Source organism: Notechis scutatus, chromosome 5, assembly GCF_049901735.1.
Source record: "Notechis scutatus isolate UNSWTSFEM ecotype Mainland chromosome 5, rNotScu1.2, whole genome shotgun sequence".
Taxonomy (NCBI): domain Eukaryota; kingdom Metazoa; phylum Chordata; class Lepidosauria; order Squamata; family Elapidae; genus Notechis; species Notechis scutatus.
The window spans coordinates 8319011-8342128 of NC_142013.1; the positions used below are offsets into that span (position 1 = coordinate 8319011).

Here is a 23118-nt window from a genome sequence, read left to right on the forward strand (position 1 = left end):
ATCTGACGCTTATCCCTACATGATAAAGGATCTGGAGTTTTGCTCAAAGCAGTCAATGTTTAACATCTCAATCTAGCACAAATATCGGAAATATGTTTTTTTTCTCTCTCTTCTCATCACCTAGATACAGATTCTGAAAACCTTTATGTCTGCACAGGACGCTACAGCCATGGCAGTGACAAACATTTCCACAGAATCAACACTTGGAAGGGATCATTATATTGATTTTGACTTCCTTCCTCAACCAGATGTCTTCCACATGTATTGAGATTACAAACTGCCAAAATTCCCAACGAAAATGGCCCAGAGATTTGGAATTTGCTCTTTCTAAATCTAGAAATACATTTAGGGAAGACAGATAAGCTCCCTCTGCTTGCTCAGTATGACTAATAAGCAGTACAATCAATTATCTCCCTTTCTGTGCATTCCCATTACTTTCAGAAATAAAAACACCAATCAGGTGCATTGTAATGATTAAGCCGAATCGTAAAGATGTCACCATTAATTAATGCATTATCTGGGAACAGCAAGTCAAGGAATTACAATAACCCAAAGCAATAATAGGCTCTCCTTTCTCCTTATTGATTTATACTTATGTTCCAGACTAGCAAATATAAGAACATATTTCTAGCCCCAAAACAGAGAGCAAGAAGTGTTTTACATGCTAAAACAAACAAACAAAAAGGCCTCTGAAAAGAAAGGATGAAACAGGGAACAGTATTACTTTGTGACAAATTTTATCCCTAGGGCAAAAGGATTCCCTTTTAGCTTCTTTCATACGACCAAATGCTTATCGTTTATTGTGATAAAAGAACTATAGATACATTGCGGTTCAGACAAAACCTGTGCTCAGTTGTCAAGGATTTTTAATGAGGACGGAGGGAGTTAAATAAAGGTATATTTAAAATGCAGTAGCCAACTCTTTCCCCTTTCATATTAGAGACACTCTCCTTAACAGTGAAAAAATAGTTTTTTTATTGTTTTGCATTTGATGAAGTGGAGCCGATTTGGACATTTCAGAGCTATTTTTGAAACAAAGAAACATATTTCACTAGAGAAGTTTAAAAACATTCATGACAATCTTAAAAAGACGTTTTATTCAACCTAATGTTGGAAATGGGAGTTCCTGACTCATGTTTCTCATTATTTGCTTTGACTTCATGACAGCTAAAAATAAATAAGAGCTATTGTTGTGTGTTTCAGGAACATGCCTAAAACAGTGGCAAATGACACACCTCTCATAAAAGAAAATAATCACTAATAGTTAATAACATTGAACTCTGTAAGCAATTAAAGTCATGATTTTGTAAGATCTATCCGGGAATTCTTCCACCAATCCTGCCCACAGAACAAAGTACTGCTGATATCATTTATATTTATGTATGTTTATACATGGAATTATTGCCGGGATAAAACAACTGGAGCTGTTCCCACCTCCCGATTCCCTTTACTGAAACACTACAAAAACCAAAAGCTCTCCAAACTATTTTATTTGAAGTTTTAAAGGTTTTTTTTGCACGTAAACAACGATGCACGAAGTGCTCCTCTTTCCCCTCTCCACCGAAAAATACTTTTATTCTCCTATTCAAATGCTTTTTAGTGGAAAATGGCACATGTCACATATCCAATTATGTTCAAAAGCCAGACCAAACCCCCCCCTCATAGCCCACCTTTCTTCTTCACTGGCATTCTTGCTGTTACCTCTGGGACTGGACGCAAGTATTTATTTCCTGTAGAGTCCTTCCGGGATTATCTTGGGAAGTCAGAAGTCTGCCGTCCCACTCAAAATGGTTCAGGTTAAAAAAAGGACTCTATTTCTTCATTTCCTACCAAGGATGCTCGTAATTCCTCACGTTAAAAACTTCCCACATCCCCAGGAAAAGAGCAAAAGGCAGGGAGGGGAGTTTGAGAGAATGTCTGCCACAAGCCGTTGTCAAAATCTGCAAAGTATTTCCCAAGCTATAAAAATATATCGGAGAAAACACACATCCGTTTACAAAAGCGTCTAAGAATCCCTCTTCCAACCACAGAGGATTGTTTTTGTATTGTATTCAGAAGTTCAGTGAACATCCCTCCCCCCAAAAAAAATGCAATTAAGGCACACAGTCCAAAAACTTGGCAATCTCAGTATTCCAGAATCCAAAACTGCCCAACCCCGTCTTAAATAATCCCAATAAAATTCTAAAGGAAGCTGGAGGCCATTCAAAGAGGAGTTTTTCTTTCTTTCTTCCTGATGCAGTCACAAGGATTTTTGCCCATTAGACAGACATCCTGATCTTCTGGATGCTGGAAACTAAGCTCCGAAGTTTCAGTTGGTTACCCGCACAGCCGCACTTTCATTTGTAGACTCTCCACCCAGCCTTTTGGTCTGTAACATCCCTCTGATCCTCTTGTATTACACCCAAGAGGATTGAAAGCAGCAATCCCTTGACATGGAATTATTAAAGCGACAGTGCTGTTCCCAGGGCAGGCTGGTGAAGCAAACCACGGGGCATCGGGACAAGTGAGTTCTGGTCATTTCGCGCTGAGCTCAGGAAGCAGCCACCACCTACCAAGAGAAGAGAAGAGTTTTTCAGTACAGTTTCCCCTCACGATGAAATCAAGAAAATCTCTTGGTTGTCTCATATGCAGGAAGTCCTCGACTTACAACAGTTTATTTAGTGACCAGAGTTTCAACAGCACTGGAAAAAAGCAACCGATGACTGCTTTTTTTTTTTTCACACAATCTTTGTCGCACCCCAGGGTCATGTGATGTTTTGCCCCAAACCCTTTTCCAATAAGACAAACAATAACTAAAGGGAACAGAAACCTTTTAATGAGTCTTATAAATCCCCGGTTAAAAGGCTGCACAAACCTTGCCAAAATTGTGTGAAACTGCCTAGAATAACAGATCAGAAATATTTCACAACACAAGAGTCTTCAAATACCAACTTAAGATACTGCAATATCCACGAGGCTGAGTTTCAAAACGTCTTTGCTTCCTGCAAAGAACTTTCGTTTCACAGCTGGCTTTTATCTTCTTGGAGGGGCCATTACTCCCGAGTCGCTCATGCTGTTGCAGCTGCTCTTTCCTGCGAGCAATCCTGTGCGCACGCGCACTTGGCACAGGTTCCTCGGGAACCTCCTCATCGCTGCTGCCAGCCCTCACAATCTCGGAAGGCAGCAGTCCACTCCCTAATGGTCCTGGGCCCTCATCTGTGTCCTCGCTCTCCTCAGCCATCTGTACCTGCTGCAGGCTAACCACAACATGTGATCAAAACTCAGATGCTCGGCAACGGATTCATGCTTACGACCATGCCAAAGTCATGGGATCTCCTTTGGCGACCTTCGGACAAGCAATGTCCATGGGAAAGCCGGATTTACTTAACAATTGGGTTACTGGCTTATCAACTGCAGGGATTCACTTCACTACTGTGGCGAGAAAAAGGTCATAAAATGGGGCAATTTAACAAACGGCGGACTTAACAATGGAAATATTGAACTTAATTGTGGTCGTAAGTCAAGGACGACCTGTAGATATATATTTTTGTACTATACCGGTCTTCCTCGACTTACAACAGTTAGTTTAGTGACTGTTCACAGTAACCATGGCACTGAAGAAAGTGACTTTTTCACACTCACAACTGTTGCAGCATCCCAGGGTGATTAAAATTGGCAATTGACTCCTTTTTATGATGGTTACAATGTCCTGGGGTCGTGTGATCCCCTTTTCTGACCTTCTGAAAAGCAAAGTCAAAGGGGAAGCCAGATTCACTTAACAACCCTGTTACTAATTTAACATCTGCAGGTATTCACTTAACAGCTACGGCAAGGAAGGTCGTAAAATGGGGCAAAACTCACTTAAGAAATATCTCATTTAACCACAAATCAGGGGCTCAATGGTGGTCATAACTCCAGGACAACCTGTATTGTGATTGTTTTATGATTGTGCATGCCACCAGCAGTTGCTTATCTGAAATGAGCAGCTGAAGCAATTAAATAAATGTGAAAGGAGAATCCAGCAGGCCAGAAAGTAAGTACAGGTAGTCCTCAAATTACAACCATTTTTTACCGACCCTCCTCTCCCCCTGCCACCTTTGTGGGAGGCTCCTGCTGCTGCCAGGCCAGCTCCAAATCTCATTTACTTACCCTAGATGAAGTTCCCAGATGGGTTGCATCTACAGAAAGCAGGGGTCTGCCTACAAGCAGAGCCCCAGCAGGGAAGCCCTGTGATGCCTGAGTCTTGCACATTGTCTCACCTCTTGCTGTTCCTCGCTCTTCTTTTCCTGACTCATTGGCTGGCGCTTTGTTTGCCCTGCTTGCACATGAGTGCGATCCCCGCCCCCATCCCACACTCCAGCAGGCCAACCCACGATTGGCAGTTGGAGGGCTTGGTTTCCGTCTCTGCTTTTTGCAAATAAATCATGATCTCTCAGGGAAACCCTGGTGATCTCTCACAAAACTCTAGGGTTCAGTGGAACCCTAGTTGAGAAACTCTGTTTAAGTGAATCAAGGGGGAGCTTCTGACTAAGCTTCTTTCTCTTACTTGCTGTTTCCCACGTTCAAAGCATGCGCTTGTTTTTGTACCCATAATCTCTACATAGATCTCTGCATAGTGGTTAAGACACCAGGCAAGAAATTGGAGACTGGGAGTTCTAGTCCTGTTTTAGGGGTGAAAACTACCTACTTGACTTTGGGCCAATGACCAGGAAATGGTGAATTCTAGCCCTGTTAGGGATGAAAGCCAGCTGAGTGACTTTGGGCCAGTGACCAGGAGATGGTGAGTTCTAGTCCTGCCTTAGGCATGAAAGCCGGCTGGGTGACTTTGGCCCAGTCACTCTCTTTCAGCCCAACTCACCTCACAGAGTTACTGTTGTGGGTTAAATGGGAGGAGAAAGGAGCATTAAGTATCTTTGCTGCCTTGAGTTATTTATATAAAAATTATATAGGCAGAATTTAAAAAAATTAAGTAAAAATTTTAAAAAAATATCCAAGATTATCTCTTTGGTTCTATGCAATAGGTTTCTTACAGGGTGTGATGTGGATAACAGATGGAGCAGAAGAGGCGAGCTTTCTTGGACAATTTTTTAAAAAATCTCCATTTTCTGGCTTAGAACATCTTTTTTTAGTAACTATTTTTGCATAGTTTTTTCCAAGGTCACCACCATGGCTCTCTACAGAAACAGATGTGCAAACTTTGGGGAATAAGAACTACATTTGTATAAGGAGCCAAAGGCTATGCTCTAAAAAGTGAGAGTAGAACAAATTATTAGAATTAAGTTAGAGACATGAATATGTTTTTGAAATGTTGACAGATGCATGCAAAAAAAAAGGGAGGAAATGAAGAAAATTGTCCTGTTAAAAAACACAGAAATAACCTGTGCAAATTCAAGAGCAGCGATGACATGACTAAAAAGGAACGCACATTCTAAATCATACGATCTTTTCACCCCTGTGATTTGGAGAAAGGCTCCTTCGATGCTCTTAATGCAGAATTTTAGTCCTGCACTTTTAGGAGCATCCTCTGCTCCTAAAATTCAGTACCAGCCGCAAAATGAAGAAGGAATGCTATTAAACATTGAAGATGTTGAATTGGAAGGTTATGCGAACCAGAGCACCATCTCTACATAAGGGGAACGAGTAGCTGCATAAAAACTGAGGCATGGCAAACGTTTAAAGATCATGGCAGGTTTGAGATGGGAGGGAGGGGAATAAGAAAGTAGGGGGGGGGGAAAGAAGTTGAAATGAGGCCCTACAAGAAGCAATGTGAGTGTATATTCAATGTGGAATGAAGGACCATTAAGAAAACGAATTGAATAGCAAAATCTGAAAGGATCCTAGATCAGAAGCAAAGACTAGATGTGCCCAGTGGCATATAGAGACAACCCAAAAAAAGATTTTAAGAGGCAGCAAGGAAAACTGGCAGGAACAAACTCTCCTCAAGCAGAGGTGAATTATAAACAGGAATATGAACACAGCAACAGACTACATGAAAATGAGTTTCTGGGTGAGTCAGGGTGCATCAGGGGAGAAAATAAAAGATGGGAGAAACGTGCAGCAGAAGAAAAACAGTAAAGAGTCATCAGTATGATGGGACTGAGGTAAGAAGCGAGGGAGACAGGTGGGTCAATGTCTAGATAAGGTTTACACAGGAAAGGTGAACTGAAACCTGCTGGTGGAACTGAAGTGATCTTTTCTACCCATCCTACCTGAAGTGGCAGGAGAGACGTGCTCTGGGCACTGTCAGCTACAAAGTTATCAGCTGGTGGGGCTGAGAGGAGATTTTTTTTCTTCCTGTTGGAGCACTCACCCTTTAGAACAGCGATCCCCAACATTTTTGGCACCAGGGAAGAGTTTTGTGGGAGAGTTTTGTTTTTCCACGGACCAGCCTGGGGGTGGGGGTGGGGTGGAGGAGCTTCCACACGTGAACAGTTCACAGTAGGGTTTATGCTCCTATGAGAATCTAATGAGGTGGAGCTGAGGCAGTAGCACTGGGGAATAGTTGCAAATACAGATGAAGCTTCATTCACTGCCCTGCTGCTCACCTCCAGCTGTGTGTGGCCTGGTTCCTAACGGATCGTGGACTGGTACTGGGCCCGTGGTCCAGGGATTGGGGGTCCCTGCTTTAGAATATCATCCTCACTTAAGGTTAAAGTGGATCTGAGCTTGTTGGCATTTTGTAAGGCTTTGAAAACTTGGCTTTGTGTCCAAGTCTATAGCCCTGAGTGTATCACAGAGCCTGGCTGTCTGGCTGATTGATTATATTATGACTTACTGCTTGTGGTTATTTTTATTTTCTGTTTTTACACTGTGCCATGTATTTTATTATAAGCCTCCTAGACTCGCATAAAAGTACAGGTAGTCCTCAACTTACAACAGCTCACTTAGTGACCATTCAAACTTCTAACATCACTGAAAAAAGTGACTTATGACCATTTTTCACACTTACAGCCGTTATAGCATCCCCTGGGCATGTGATTTACATTTGGATGCTTGACAACGAACTTACATTTACGACGGTTGCAATGCCGCAGAGTCATGTGATCGCCTTTTGCTACCTTTTAACAAGCAAAGTCAATGAGCAAACCAGATTCACTTAACAACCATATTACTAATTTAACAGTTGCAGTAATTGGGGTAACAAATGTGACAAGAAAAAGTTATAAAATGGGGCAAAACTCACTTAAGACATTTCTCGCTTAACAATGTAAATGTTGGGCTCTGTTGTGATCATTGAGGACTACCTGCATACGGATGACGAACTGTTGATGTTTACCTACTTAGGTGATGAAACATCTTCAAGAAAACAACCAAGACCAGAGAACACCAAGGACCCCTCATGTAAAAGTGAGGTGGACAGCTGTACGAATCAAATAAATAAACGAATACTTCGAATGTTCCACTTGATTAACAAATTAATGCATTTTCTGGATTAGCACAATGCAATGGGTCTGCAAAAAAAAAAAAAGCCAAGTCTTCAGGCTAAACCATTAAAACCAAACCAAATGTAATAATAAGCTAGCTCTTTAACTAAGTTGGTTATATACTTCAGGTGAAGCAAGCTGTTCAGATGGGAAGCAAGGAGAAGAAAACTGAGATAAATGAATGTTTCATCATAGGACAGAGGTCTATAAATGGAAGGAAAAAGGAAAAAAAAAAAAAAGGTTGCAAGGGCTAAAAGTGAAAAGAAGCAGAAAGTGAGAAGGCATGACCATGGGTGGGAAGATGTTTCAAGCAGGCTGGAAAGTGGGTGGGAGTGAAGGATAAAAATGAAGTGTCAAGTGATGGAGGCAAGGATGAAGCCAGATTCAAGCAAGAGATGAAATAAGCAAGCTAAATAAAGGAAAGGGGGTTCAGCGGGTTGTAGGAAAGTGAGAAAAAGCATAAAAATGGGGATGTCAAAATAAAAATGGGGATGTCAAAATGGGGAGGGGGGGAAGAAGTCGTGAGGGGATTCAAGAGCCCAACCTTCTTGTGTGGGGAGGAAAAAAGGACCACAGGAGCTAGTCTCCTTCCTGGACCCACATACCCCCCACACCTTTCCCAACCCAGGATGATGGGGATGGTAGTTGAAGGCACCCAGAAAGGGACTGGTATCTAACCCATTTTGGGAGGACGCCAGTCAATCCCAAAGCCTGCGAGCGAGGGGATGGGGAGTGGTAGCGTCAGGACGGGCTGCCGGGAACGATGGGCTTCTTCACGCCAGAAGGACTGACACGCCCCCTTCGCTACGCTGGCTGGGAACGATGGGGAGTGGAGTCCGCGCCTCGGCGAAGAGGAGGAGGAACGAGCCCAGGGTGCCCCGAAAGAGCCATTTACAGAGGGATTTTTTTTTTTTTTTGCAGGGGGATTATTACCGCGCTGGCAGGCTGAGCCTTCATCGGAGGAAGGGGCTCCTGCGGTCGGGAGGGGTGGAGGAATAATAAAGCCGCTCCGTCCGTCCGTCCGTCCGTTTCAGCCGGCCTGTCGTTCGCTTGCCCGCCCGCCCGCGCCGGCTCAGCTTCATCTGCTAGGAAACCACCGCAATAATGCCAATGCCGCCGCCAGCCCCACCACCTCCATCGCCTCCCCTCAGCAAGCGCGGCTGCTTCTCCGGCCCGGCTGATTACGCGCCTCAGCACGGCCGGACAGCTGAGGGAAAGGGGGGGAGGAGGAGGGCCTCGAGCGCGAGCGGCCCAGCCAATCGGAGGCTCCCGCGCGCGGCCACCTTCGTCTAGCCGCCCAATCCGAGCCGAGCCATGTGACCGCCCAAAATGGCGGGCCCCACGGGCGGCGTGTGACCCAGCCGAGCGACTCGACCTCGGGGCTCTTCGCGGGGCCCGGAGCGAGAAAAGACCCTGAACGGGGAGGCCTTTCCCGTCTGACCGGGGCTGCGGCTAGCAAAAGGGAAGCGCCTATAAAACGTAGGTGGAAGGAAAATGCTTGGGAAAGGGCGGGGAGGTGCGGGTGAAGAAAGCTCCGTTGCCCGCCGCCACCAGCACCACCACTACCACCATTGATCGGTTCTCCTTTGCTCTAAACCGGGAGGCCTTCCGGGCTGGCTTCTCTCCTGCCAAACGGACCTTAAAATTAAACAACGCCGGGCGGGGTCCGCGGGTGCAATGCAGGGATTGCTGCAGAAGGGAAGACATCCCTATGTATAGCTCCGGCTTGGTGGGCTGCCTGCGGACCTTTCGCTGCCCAGCTAGGAAGGTCGCGATTGCGGGCAAACCTCGACCCAGGGATTCCGACACAGGGGTTACGACGGGGTGTGTGTGTTAAAGAGGGGAGGGCGAGGCTGCAGGACGAGACTTTTGCTACCTGCGAGAGGGAAGTGGCTGCAGCGCTGCTGCAAAACGGGGCAGGGGGTAGGGCCGACCTTCCTAAGTGCTGAAAGTGGGTGGTTGGTTGGTTGGTTAGGAAGGAAGGAAAGAAAGAAAGAAGGAAGGAACGAAGTGGATGGACAAAAGGAAGAAAGGAAAGAGTGGAAGGAAGGTATGGATGGATGGATAGATAGAAGGAAGGTAATGGGTGGACAGAAGGAAGGAAGGTAGTGGATGGACAGACGGAAGAAAGGAGTGGAAGGAAGGTATGGATGGACAGAAGGAAGGTAATGGGTGGACAGAAGGAAGGAAGGAGTGGAAGGAAGGTATGGATGAGTGGAAGGAAGGTATGGATGGATAGAAGGAAGGTAGTGGATGGACAGAAAGAAGTGGATGGGCAGAAGGAGGAAAGAAAGGAGTGGAAGGAAGGCATGGATGGACAGAAGGAAGGTAATGGGTGGACAGAAGGAAGGAAGGTAGTGGATGGACAGAAGGAGGAAAGAAAGGAGTGGAAGGAAGGATGGATGGACAGAAGGAAGGTAATGGATGGACAGAAGGAAGGAGTGGATGGACAGAAGGAAGAAAGGAAGGAGTGGAATGAAAAAAAGAGTGGATGGGTGGATGAGAGGGAGGGATAGTAGGGAGGTGCTAACCTGCATGGATCATCTCTCTGGGGTTGATGATGAACTCCACTGTAAATCAGAGCACCAGAGTGTGAGGTCTGCTTCTGCTTCAGAGAACAATCCAACTTTCATTTACTAAATTTACATGCTGCCCATCTCACTGTTGAAATGACACTTGTTGCCCCAAAACAAAGTTTCCCAACATGTGAGGTGCAGGAAGAGCCCAGAGGTGTGAAGAAACGTTTAGTTACATCGTGACAATAAATCCACCTTTCCCAAAGTTTCCTGGCCTCGTTTTCACAACTTCCTTTGTGTTGCTCCCCTCGTTTTGAAGTACTGTACATGCCATCCATCTAGTAAACTTGCAAGATTTGTTTTCCTCACGATGCACATGTATACATAGTTTCTCTGTGTCATATATGTGGGTACATGCATAATTTTGTATTTACTGTGTAATGTTTATGTAGTGTATATTGCAGATGGTGACCTTTTGAGAGTTGTGTGCAACAAAATTTTGTTTTAATGTATGCCGATTAGTGTACATTCAAAGTGACAAAAGGCTAAGTGTTCATATAGGGGCTGGGATTTCTAAGGTAGGTGTGTTGGCAAGCAAAAGTTTAGTAAAGACATTTCTCAAGTTTGAAGGCAGCTGTGATTTAGCATACCTAAAAGCATTGTGTGTGTGCATTGTATTTTGCAACTTCAAATCAATTTTAATTTTTATCAAACCTTTTTTACAGAATAAAAACAACACAAATGGAAAGTAAAAGTAAAGAGGAGGGAGGGAGGGGCTTCTGTTCCTTACAGTTTGCCAGTGCATATAAAAATAGATAGGATTGAAACGGAAAAAATGAATGTAAGGCATTGGATCAGAGCATCTTGACTGATTGATCTGTTTCAGGACATTATTAAAATAAATTGAGACCTTTTACAGGTCTTCATTTTCCAGCATAGATGGTTTCAGTTGTTTAAACTTTACAATAGGAAGAGCAGGATTTTGATGTGTAAGAATTAACTTGCTTCTTTGTTGCTCTCTTGGCATTAGACAAAATGAATAGGCTTCATCAATTAATCAGTCTATTTATTCAATTTCTATAACTGCCAAACTCAATCAAGTAACACTGAACAGCTTTCAGTTTAGTTATTGTTTTGGCCATTGGTAGAAACAAAAATAAAGCCTACCTAAAAATGGCATTAATAAAGATGTTAATAAAATAAGTGAACATTCAAACACTCTCATTCCAGCAAATAAAATACCAGAAAGCATTAGAAACTTTTGATAGGTATTGTTTAGCAGCAGCCCATGCAAAGCTTGCTGATTTCCATAGCATGGTTCCTTCTCTCAATTCATTACGTATTCAAATTTATATGAATTAGGCCAAAATGATTCCCTTATCAAGAGGGGAGTCTAGAAACTTTCCACCGTGCTGAAGGAGAAATAAGAGCACTACAATAAATAATGGGTAAAATCTATAATTTCCTTGGAGCAAGGACAGAGCCCACATTTATATGGGATATTGTGGCCCTCTGTAGTTGTTAATACCTTTTACTGGAATGATAAGTCTTGTAAATGCTGTTCAGGGGAATGGCACTGTAACATCGATCAGAATAGAACTGGAAGGGACCTTGGAGGTCTTCTAGTCCAACCCCCTGCTCAAGCAGGAGACCCTATACCATTTCATGCAAGTGGCTGTCCAGTCTTTTCTTAAAAGCCTCCAGTGATGGAGGTACCCACAAAGTCCAAAGGCCAGCTGTTCCACTGATAAATTGTCCTCACTGTTAGGAAGTTTTTCCTTAATTCCAGGTTGCTTCTTTCCTTGATTAGTTTCCATCCATTGTTTCTTGTCCTGCCTTCTGGTGCTTTGGAAAATAAGTTGCCCCCCCCCCTTCTGTTTTATTAAATGTGTACCAACAGACAATTATATTTTGTGATAATGTAAAGGGATTTCTTTGAGCAAAGACATGCAGCGCCCTGTTTTTGTAATAATAAAATATACCTGTTTTGGAAGTGCTGCAGACTCTGAGCAAGAACTGTAAACTTCAATTATAACTATTCCTTACAGCAGCTTAATTTTCCAGGTTCCCTCCCTGCTTTAAGGAAATCTATTAATTACTGAAAATCTAAAATGAATCTTAAAGCACTCTCCCCCCCCCCCCAGGCTTGGGTAAAAGTGGAGATCCATTGTACTGATAAGAAGCATTATTGAAGCATTACAATGCCATTATGTTTGTTCTCTTTTAATCCCCTTTATCTCCTTTGTTTTTTCAATGCTACAGAGATTAAAATGGCAGGGAAAGAATTTCTGGACCATCCTGTGGAGAAAAAATTCAATCATTCGAGAAAAATCCCAGAAGCCAAATGGCAGATGATGTTGGAAAGGCTGCCTCAGCGAGATCAGTGAGCACTTAGCACTTTGCAAATACCTGAATATTTAAGTAATTGACTTACAACTTTTTGTTTAGTGACCACTTGAAATTACAAGGGCACTGAAAGAAGTGACTTATGACCATTTTTCACACAACCATTGCAGCATCCCTATTCAAACTTATTGTCTCGTCTTGCTTCTTTTATTTTCTGGGTTCACACCATACATTGAAATACACACACATACAACCCCTAATCAGGTTTAAAGCCAACCAAATGTAGCATCTTTAGGGTTTTTGTGTGTGTGCAATAAACAGTTCTTTAACTTCCCAAGTTATGAAATAGGCAAAATGAAACTCTCCACATATTTTTCTCAGCTAGCAAAGCCAGCAGTCAGAAAATCTTAGGAGTTCTACATAAGGAGGTTGCCAGCCCAACGTTGCAAAGTTAAATATTTAGCTTCAGATATAGCTTCACTCTTAATGTTTGTTCTTTGTGACCAAAATGTTTTTCAGCCCTGTAATGGGATGAAAAGCCATTTTTGATTAGTAACTATTTACAAATCTAAGTCATTTCTCGTTATTATTTATTTTCAGAGAATTCCAAGTACAATTCTGGGTTTATGAAAATTAAGAGCACTGATAATATTTCTGCCTTTCAGAAAAAGGGGAGTCATGTTATGAAAGGATGTTTCGTAGACCCCTTTTTAAAAACTTCTAAAACTGGACTGAATTTGGGTAGGAAACTGTTGAAAATATTAATTCTCCCCCAAATACACTGGAAGTTCTGATGTAACCATAATCGTGCCCATCCGTCAAAATAGTGTCAAAAGTGCAACCTCTTGGTGCTGAAAAAATAGCCCACACCTGCTTCAGGAGGTTAGCAGAGTTCTGTCTGCTGCCTTGAATAGGCTTTGCATTCATTACTACTTCAGCAGTTCACCTACGCAGGTATGCACCTGTCAACCTTAAGGCTCATTCTGAAAATCTAGAATAGTTTAGAATCTCATGACATTCCTGAGGACTAGCTTTATGAAAGGCACGAGCAACCTGGTTCATACAGTGGTGGCCATAAATGGATGCTAATTTGATAAAGGATGCCAATTTCAGTAGGGCTTTTTGTTCACCTAAAAATGTCAGACTTCGCTTAGGAGAAATTATAGTCTTACTGTATGAACCTGATTGCTAGCTAATTAATTAATTACCCATTATGAAGCTAGTCCTCGGGTATATTTCATGAGATTCTATACTATTTTAGGCTTTCAGAGGGAGAATATTTGCTTTCCTTTTTTATTCTTTTGCTATAGCATGTGATGCACTATACTGATAAGACAGGTTAGTGTTGTAGTCGTTAGTGGTGGTGGTATTATAATAATACTTTCTCTTCTTCTACAGAAATTTCTTCCTAAATGGAAGCTTTGCCCTTGCCCTCAATTCAAGTCTCCTTGCCTTAATATCTAATAACTCGTTTAGGAAGATTCTGCATGTCACGCAGGCTCGTTATTCAACAGTTGTAGCCATGTCCATAATGCCCCTCACCATAACAACAGTTGCTTATGAGGCCATAGTAAAACACTCTTTGATGACAGGTATGTGTTAAGACTTCATCTAAATAATTCAATCTTTTTTTTTCCTGATCTCTGTAATAACTGTGCCGATATTTCCGGCATGGCACAGACTTACCTTCACTGAGACAGATTGGACCCCATCCTCTTTATTATGTGGTGTGTCTCTTTAATAAATAACAATTTGTAGTGGTGGTTCTGGAACTGGTTGTCAAAGTTTGCTGCTTCTTTTTTTAATTATGCCCCACAAAACAGAACTCATTTTAGTAAATAGTGTGTAATAGTTAGGTAAGATCCTGGTACTTACGGCTCCAGATGAGGTAAACCTTACTTTAAAGTTATAACTCCAATTCTTATGAGTTACTTTTTTCCATTCACTGCACTGTACAATTCCCAGAATAATTTCCAACATATTTAACTTTTTATCATGCTTGGTAAGGGTACTGGAATGCCTTCCCCCTTTTTCAAAGCTTCTATTTTCAAAAAGATTCTGAGCGGCTTACAATATTTTAAAACAGAACTTTAAAACACGGTTAGAAACATAACCACCCAGAGAAGAGAGTAGACAGGAGGTCCCCAAACTCCCTACTATTCAGGCCAACAGATGCCTTAAGAAATTTGAAATATCCAGAACGCTAAGAGAGCAGTCATTGTATGTATCTTTGGTGAATGCTATTTATTAGAAGTTGTGTCTTTTCAATAAATTACCAGGGAGTTGCAATAGAATAGGCATGCTTCCTGAATCTCATAAGATGACAATTGTTAACTGACTGGACCTGGAGCACACCTATTCTACCTATTCATATGGGTAGAAGTGAATGGACGCAAATGGACTCTCAAATAGCCAGGCCCTTTTCCGTGAAAATCCAGCATCTTGAATTGCATCCAAAAGCCATGTGGCAACTTGTGCAGCTTGCCCGACAGCAGTGATACATGGACATAACAAGAAGCTCTCATTACTACTGTCAGGCTGCTATGTTTTCGAAGAGCTGTAGCTTCTGGATAGTCTTGAAGGGAAGACCCATGTACAGCACCTTGCAATACTTCAACTGCCAGGTAATCAGATTCTAGTTGGATATTGCTGAAGTTTTTACACGAAGAGACACGCTATAAGCTTACTCTTTCCTCTGGCTGCTACATTATGGAGAAATGGGGTCTTTACTGAAGTTCTGCCTGTTCTAAGACAGAAGCATCCAATATGATGTGTGTTTTCCAAAGCCTTTTATAGTCCATTTTATGAAACATTAAGAAATTACTGATAAAACTAAAGCAGCACTGGAAAAGACATCAGCAGCAAAATTAGGACAGGCATCAATGTAGTCTGAACAATCTGTTTTTCTGATAGTAATGCAACTACAGTAGAGTAAACTGCTTTTTAAATACAGTACTGTTCCTCTAATCACTGTTTCTCAACTTTGGTAGTTTTTAAAGATATGTGAAATTCAATTCCCAGAATTCCCCAGCCAATTCTAGAAGTTGGAAGTCCACACATCTTAAAAATTGCCAGGACTGTCTGAGAAAAAGTGATTGAAGATGTTAAATCTGCATTCAGAATGAGTATTTTGAACCATCCAAGGCCAGGAAAATTAGGCATCTCATTCATACTTGTTCTGAGTGTTCTCCTGCAATGGAAATCTGAAACAAGTCCCCATGTTCCTTCATGTTTTGATTTGGACCACCAGAAAAGAGTGATAGATATCCTGGAACTACCCGTTTTACAACCTACAAAACACTGGCTAAGATGTTAGCATTCCTAAAGGTGGGCTTCCATAATTTAAAAATAATTAAAATAACCCTGGGCCAATTACTTTGCAGATCATGTAATAGAACTTGGCATGGATTACTGTGCTAATGTATGGTTCATGGGGAAGGGAGAAAAGAAAGGGGAGGGAGAGAGGAAGAAAAAAGAGTAAAAGAAAGAAAAGAAAGCAAGGGCTGGCTGCACATTTCCTTTGACAAAGCTAGAAGTTTCTTCCACTGGAATCCACTTTAAATGTTTTAGTGGTTGGAATATTGCATTTTAGTTCACATGCTCCATACCTAAACTAATCCCAAGAGGAACATTGTCAGCATGCAGCATGTTTATTGCAATTTTTCTGGGAAACTATTTTAAACCACAAATACTTATTTAGTTCTTTATTGTTTCAGGTAATTTAAACTGTGAAATCTGTGCTATGGTGAGAGGTGGTTTAGTAGGAGCTGTCGTGGGTTTTTTCTACCCCATCATTCTAGCTTTGCCTCTGAATGCATTGCTGGCTACAAGGTATGTTTCAACCGCATTGTTATATTAAGCACTCTGTTAGCAGCTTATTTGCAGGAACCAAGATTGTGTTTTTGTTTGTATTTGGAAATTGCTTTTGTTGTTATTTATTAACCATTTGCTTGAAAATCAAATGTCTACAAAACTGCGTGCCTTGTCTTATAAACTTCCATTTTTCTGGAATTTCTGGATATAATTCCAAAAAGCCTATTTATCCATTGCTTCTGTTTTGCAAGATAGTCTGTTTTCATTTATAAACATTCATTGATGACCTTTCACTGTTGAACTATGTGGGTAACGAAAGCGTTGGGATGTAAACCTTAATTCTATGTAATTATCCAACATGATCATGTAGATTGTAGGATTCTGTACCTTACCAACTTATGTACGAAATTATTTTCTTAATTTAAATGTTTTCCTCAACTTTGGCTGCTGTCATTAAGGAAAAGTGCAATTCGTTAAGTAGCTTCCAATCCCCTGCTTGTGGGAAGCCAGCAGAAAATGTTGGAAATCATGATCACGTGACCATGGGACATTGCAATGTTGTAATCCTAAACTGGGGACCCATCACATGGCCATGGGGATCCTATGATGGCCAGAACTCAAACCTGTGATAAGTCCCCTAATTCAGCACCAACATAACTTTGAATAGTCGCTGAACAAGTGGTCATAAAACAAGGACTACCTGTAGGAAGAGGGAACACAGTTCCAGAATGTAATGAATTTACATTACAATTAAAACCCATTATTGCAAAAGCTTTACCTTTCTATACCCTTCTTTATATAGGTAGTCCTCAACCTACAGCCACAATTGAGGCCAACACTGCCATTGCTAAAGCAAGTCCATTGTTAAGTGAGTTTTGGCCCCATTTTACTATCTTTCTTGCCACAGTTGTTATGTGAATCGCTGCATTGCTAAGCTAGTAATATGTTTGTAAAGTAAAATTGGCTTCCCTGCTGACTTTGCATGTCAGAAGGTCCCAAAAGGTGAACCCCAGACACTGCAACCGTCAGGAGCCAGTTGCCAAATTTGATCACGTGACCACAGGGAGGCTACAAAAATGGTCATAGGTCACTTTTCTCAATACCGTTGTAACTTCAAACGGTCACTAAACAAATGCATGGAAGTTGAAGTCTGCCAGTATCCTCCTTTGAATAACATTATTCAATTTTAGAAAGAAACTCTTAGCAATTCATTTCCTTCTCGGTAGTAGAGTCCATTTTAAATCTGGGAACTGGGTCCTTTTTTTAGGAGTGACAAAGCTGTTAATTATTGCAATCTTAGCCAAATTCTTCTTCATAATCTTTTCTCCCTCTTCCAGGTACTATACTGCTCCCTTGCCAAACAAAGACAATGCAGTGCGATTCTGGGTCTTGCTTAGTAAACCGATTTTCAAAAAGTTGAGATTTGCTGCTTTAATCCAAGTTGCTTTTGGTGCATACCTTGGTTCAAAACACCACGAAATATATCTCAAAATGTTGTGCATGCCTGAACCTGGAAGGGATCCCGAGGAAATCAGAGAATAAACCTTTAAAAAGGTGTTTGGCTTTTATTTGATTGGAGTTCTTTCAAGGTTTGGGTAACTTCTGAGCATTCTAGTCTGGTTTGGGTCATTTATATATCAACTTTGTGAAAATGGGAAAATTGAGACACCCCTCCCCCAATCCCAAGGAGAATCTTAAAGGGATTGACCTCTCATGCTGTACTACAAGAGAGTAACCAAGAACATTGGGTGAATGAGAAAAGCAACAACTAGATTTTTTGGGAGGAAAGTAAAGAGGTACTATTGAAAAAGAAGCTGTGTATATCTTATTTATATAAAGTTTATAGATATATTTGTCTATATATGTACGCAGCAACAAATGTATCCAATACATAGAGCCCTTCCTGAAGCACATGAAAAGCATTGAATAATACTTCTAGTAAGCCAGCATAGATTGTTGATAGAGAGTATTTCTCGGTTATTTCCACAATCCAAAACAAAATGGAGGGCAATTTCATGCAAGACTCCAACAATAACTCAACCTATCCAGTGAATAAAAATAGTAACATAGCTAACAACATGGGCAGTCCTCGACTTAACGACCAGTTGCTTAACAACAGCTCGAAGTTACAACAAACTTCCCTAGAGCTACTTGCAATTCATTTTCGAAATCCCAGTGGCTGCACTCAACCCTAAAGATAAAGGTATCGCCTGTCCAGCCGTGTCAGATGCTAGGGGGCAGTGCATATCTCAAGTTTCTTAGCCAAGGGAATCTCCAAAGACATTTCAGTGGTCATGTGGCCAGCATGACTACACCAAGATGCATGGAAGGTTATCTTCCCATTGAAAGTGGCATCTAATTATCTCCTTGCGTTTGCATGCTTTGTAGTTACTAGGTCAGCAGGAGCTGGGGTAAGTAATGGGAGCTCACCCCTTCATGCAGAGCTTGGCTCTCAAACCTGGGCTGTCAGCTTTCCAGCTGACAAGCTCAACATCTAACTGCTGAGCCATTGTGCCTCCTGGACACACCTCTATGGTCATGTAACTGCATTTTGAGCACTTGGCAGCCGGATCACCTTTACAACAATTTGCAGTGTCCCGCAGTCCCATGACAGCAATTTGTGCTGTTTTACTTCCAGTTTCGGGGGAGAGAAACACTCATTGGGAAAATGGATTTGCTCGATAAAAAACGGTCACAAAATCAGATCCGGTCATGTAATGCTTCAACCTATGAACCACGACGATTTACGACCATCATTCTGGGCTTTATCACAATCCTACCTTGAGGACTACCTGTCTGAGAACTAAATCATACAGATGGGGCTTTCATCAGAAATACTTGTGCACAAGAAAATTTTTGGAAGATCTCATACGTTCTTTCCTTAAGCAAATCAGTTGTTTAAGAATTATAAGTTTAGCTTCAAATTTGCTGGGATATACCTATTTCCAAGTTTAAATATCCATATTATAATTACACAAAGAACAAGACATTAAATCTGTTTCGTGGCCAACCCACTTGCCCACCTTCCCAGTAAGTACTTCCATCTATCCTCATAGGCCCCCCATTTTTGCTAGTCACCCCTATTCACTCATTACTGCACCTACTTGCCTTATCAACTATGTGTTTGGATAATATCCTTTTATCTACTAAAATGTAAGAGGATGGCAACTAACTCTTGAAAGATGTGCTGCTATCAGATGGAATTATCTCACAGGGGCAAGGACTCATTAAAGGCCTCAAGTACCTAAACTAACTATTGCCAAGAGATATATCATTAAAAATGACTCATGTCCTCAGCATCTTTTTCAGCATGTGTGCAGGGCTGAGGGTGGAGTAGAAATTTTAACTCTGCAGCTAAGGCTCACATGACTGTTGAGACGTTGGCTGGGGAATCAGGACTGCATGAAAGAAACGGTTACCACTGGTAACAGGGCGAAATTTTCAACGGTTTTGCAAATCTGGAGCTTTCTCCAAAGTTGAAGAATTGAGACTATCTGAAGCAAACTGGCCCCCACTTAAATGCAGACCAAGCCCAATTGTTCCGTTGCTAGCTTTTAATGTCGCAGTACAGAGAGCTGTACAGGTAGTCCTTGAGTTATGACCCACAATTGAACCCCAAATTTAGGCTGCTAAGTGAAACATTTGTTAAGTGAGTTTGCCCCGTTTTAAGATTTTTCTTGCCAAAGTTGTTAAGTAAATCACTGCAACTGTTAATAACAGGGTTAAGTAAATCTGGATTCCCCACTGACTTTGCTTGTCAGAAAGTCACAGAGGATTACATGACCTTGGGACACAGCAAATGTCATAAATATGAACTGGTTGCCAAGCACCTGAATTTTGATCATGTGACCATGGGATGCTGCAATGGTCATAAATATGAAAAACATTTGTTAAGTCTCTTTTTTCAGTGCCGTTGTAACTTTGAATCATCACTAAATGAATTCTTTTAAATTGAGGACTACCTGTATATATAGGATGCAGAGTAACTAGTTGCCCACACCTGCTCTAAATTATTTTTATGTGCTCTGAAGCTCAAATACTTACTAGTGCAAGTGCCATTTATCTTTATCATATGCCTACTTCAAGCCGATACTTTTTAAGATTGTCTATAAAACTTTTTTATTCAGTGTAGTTCTAATTATGTTAATATACACCCAGATATGAGTCACAAAGTGTTTTTTTACTTGAAAAAGCTAGTTAATTTTAGATCATACGTGAAATCCATTCAAAATGATGTTTCAAAAAAACCCAGAATAAGCCACTTTTCAGACATTTTACCTCCAAACGAAAGAGAACTTGGGATATTTCCGTTTTGCAAGGTTAGTCCTTGCCTTACAACAGTTCATTTAGTGGCTATTTGAAGTTACAACGGCACTGAAGACTGACTTATGACCGTTTTTCACCCAACCATTGCAGCATCCCCATGGCCATGAGATCAAAGTTCAGATGATGGCAACCAATTCATATTTTATGATGGCTGCAGTGTCCTGGACTCATGCAATCACCTTTTGTGACCTTCTGACAAAAAAAGTTATAAAAAAAGATGTTGAGACTTTGAAAAAAAAGTGCAAAGAGCAACAAAGATGATTAAGGGCCTGAAGACAAAAACATACAAAGAATGGTTGCAGGAATTGGGTGTGGCCAGTTTACAGAAGACATGATAGCAGCAGTCCAGTGCTTAAAGGGCTGCCATAAAGAGGGGATCAACTTATTTTTCCAAAGCACTGGAAGGCAAGACAAGAAACAGTGGATGGAAACTAAAGAAAGAAGCAACCTGAAGAAGAAACTTCCTAACAGTGAGGACAATTAACCAGTGGAGAAGCTTGCATTCAGAAATTACGGATGCTTCATCACTGGAGTTTTTTTTTTTTTTTTTTTTTAGAGACTGGATCTGAAATGGTATAGGGTCTTCTGCATGAGCAGGGGGTTGGAATAGAAGACCTCCAAGGTCCCTTCCTGCTCTATTCTGATTGAAAATCAATGGGGAAGCCAGATTCACTTAATTTACTGCAGGGATTCACTTAACAACTATGGCAAATAAAGGTCGTAAAATGGGGCAGCATTCATTTAACACTCTCACTTAGCAATAGAAATTTGGCACTCAATTGTGGTCGTAAGTCAAGGACTACCTGTGTAGCACGGCTTTGCCCCTTCAGACATATCCCAGTGGTCCAGTGAGGTCCATAGCACCTCACCTCAACCACCACTGATGCACTGGCCTGGATGTTTTTTCCTTGTCAAAGGATTAAGGAATAGGCTGCCAGTGTAGCATACTGCACTGGCATGCTTGTTCACAATCTTATCCTCCTTCCTCCAATGGCAACCAATGGTTATTGCGTTATCCCATTTTTGTCTGCACTGTATTAGCCTATTTTTGAGCAAAATAATGTTTCGTTCTCTATATGGGCCAAAAGGACCTTGGATCCAGCAGAATTCTAAACCTAAAGCATAAAGGGTATATTTCAACAGGGACATCTTATTCATACACACTCCAGACTTGGAATCCTTAAATAAGACAATTGTTACCTAGTTTATAGAAATATTTTGTTCATCTGTACATTAGCAATGCCCAACCCTCCAAAAATACTAGTGAAGATTACATGCTTAAATACTACATATGCTTCTTGAAATGAACTGCATGTCTGAACGGTACTTAATATGAACATCTCTATAGTCAATAAAGCATATTGCAGTTTTTGCATTGATAACAACTGACAGCTACAGATACCAAACTTTATGGAATTGCCAGAAAAAAACCCCAAAATGCATAGGTATAATCAAGCAATGTTTAAACGGCTGCTTCAAATTTTAATTCTATGAATGTAATTTGGTAATGCCAAATTATTTTTCAATGAAATGTTAAAATCTGTGTAAGGTTACCTCAGAGATACCCAGCCTTGAGAACTTTTAAGATGTGTCAACTTCAACTCACAGAATTCTGGGAGTTGAAGTCCACCGATCTTAAAATTTCCCACAGTTGGACACCTCTGGTTTAGCAAAAAGGGTTTTTTTTTGGGGGGGGGAGGTCTGCATGTGTATGGCTTTGGGGGAAGAATTTGTGGAGATTCTTACTTAAGTTTTTTTTTTTCATCAGTACCCTGTTTCCCAGGGAGGATGGAAAAAAAATATGCATAATACAGGTGAAACTCAAAAAATTAGAATATCGTGCAAAAGTTCATTTATTTCAGTAATGCAACTTAAAAGGTGAACCTAATATATGATATACACTCATTACATGCAAAGCAAGATAGTTCAAGCTGTGATTTGTCATAATTGAGATGATGATGGCTTATAGCTCATGAAAACCCCAAATCCACAATCTCAGAAAATTAGAATATTACATGCAATCAATAAAACAAGGATTGTACATAGAACAATGTCGGACCTCTGAAAAGTATAAGCATGCATATGTGCTCAGTACTCGGTATGGGCCCCTTTTGCAGCAATTACTGCCTCAATGCGGCGCGGCGTGGCATGGAAGCTATCAGCCTGTGGCACTGCTGAGGTGTTCTGGAAGACCAGGATGCTTCAATAGCGGCCTGCAGCTCTTCTGCATTGTTCGGTCGCATGTCTCTCATCTTTCTCTTGGCAATGCCCCATAGATTCTCTATGGGGTTCAGGTCAGGCGAGTTTGCTGGCCAATCAAGCACAGTAATCCCACGATCATTGAACCAGGTTTTGGTGCTTTTGGCAGTGTAGGCAGGTGCCAAGTCCTGCTGGAAAATGTAGTCAGCATCCCCATAAAGCTCGTCTGCGGAAGGAAGCATGAAGTGCTCCAAAATCTCCTAGTAAGACGGCTGCGTTGACCCTGGACTTAATGAAGCACAGTGGACCAACACCAGCAGATGACATGGCTCCCCAAATCAACAGAGACTGTGGAAACTTCACACTGGATTTCAAGCATCTTGCAATGTGTGCCTCTCCATTCTTCCTCCAGACTCTGGGTCCTTGGTTTCTAAATGAGATGCAAAAGTTGCTCTCATCAGAAAAGAGAACTTTGGACCACTGAGCAACAGACCAGTTCTGTTTTTCTTTAGCCT

At 41.5% G+C, this 23118-nt stretch overlaps 2 protein-coding genes across 14 annotated transcripts in view; one reads left to right on the forward strand and one right to left on the reverse strand.

The window, feature by feature from the left end:
• The window catches only part of DLG2 (discs large MAGUK scaffold protein 2), a 1023659-nt gene extending 1015040 nt beyond the window's left edge, over positions 1-8619 (reverse strand). For 12 of the 13 annotated variants that reach the window (XR_015749696.1, XM_087966067.1, XM_087966065.1 and 9 more), the window contains exons 1-2: positions 8337-8619; positions 1671-2548 (exon numbers count right to left, since the gene is read on the reverse strand). Coding sequence is in view for 11 of the 13 variants with exons in the window: in XM_087966067.1 (XP_087822193.1) it covers positions 1671-1689 (19 nt within the window). In the remaining 2 variants the exon portion in view is untranslated. The remainder of the gene's footprint in view (positions 1-1670; positions 2549-8336) is intronic. The other variant, XM_087966059.1, reaches the window with a different exon arrangement.
• An 84-nt stretch (positions 8620-8703) lies between these two features.
• On the forward strand, positions 8704-17635 carry LOC113420542 (transmembrane protein 126A-like). Its single transcript, XM_026680504.2, has 5 exons — positions 8704-8882; positions 12182-12302; positions 13664-13857; positions 15982-16096; positions 17416-17635. The coding sequence occupies exons 2-5, from the start codon at positions 12190-12192 to the stop codon at positions 17618-17620; spliced, it is 627 nt and encodes a 208-aa protein (XP_026536289.2). The 5' UTR covers positions 8704-8882; positions 12182-12189; the 3' UTR covers positions 17621-17635.
• Positions 17636-23118: the final 5483 nt, after the last annotated feature.

Bases quoted from the DNA above. Each gene is read 5' to 3' on its own strand.
- LOC113420542 (XM_026680504.2), top strand. From the start codon at position 12,190: ATGGCAGGGAAAGAATTTCTGGACCATCCTGTGGAGAAAAAATTCAAT. The intron at 13,858-15,981 runs GTATGTGTTAAG...TTATTGTTTCAG, and splicing joins AAAACACTCTTTGATGACAG to GTAATTTAAACTGTGAAATC. The intron at 16,097-17,415 runs GTATGTTTCAAC...TCCCTCTTCCAG, and splicing joins AATGCATTGCTGGCTACAAG to GTACTATACTGCTCCCTTGC.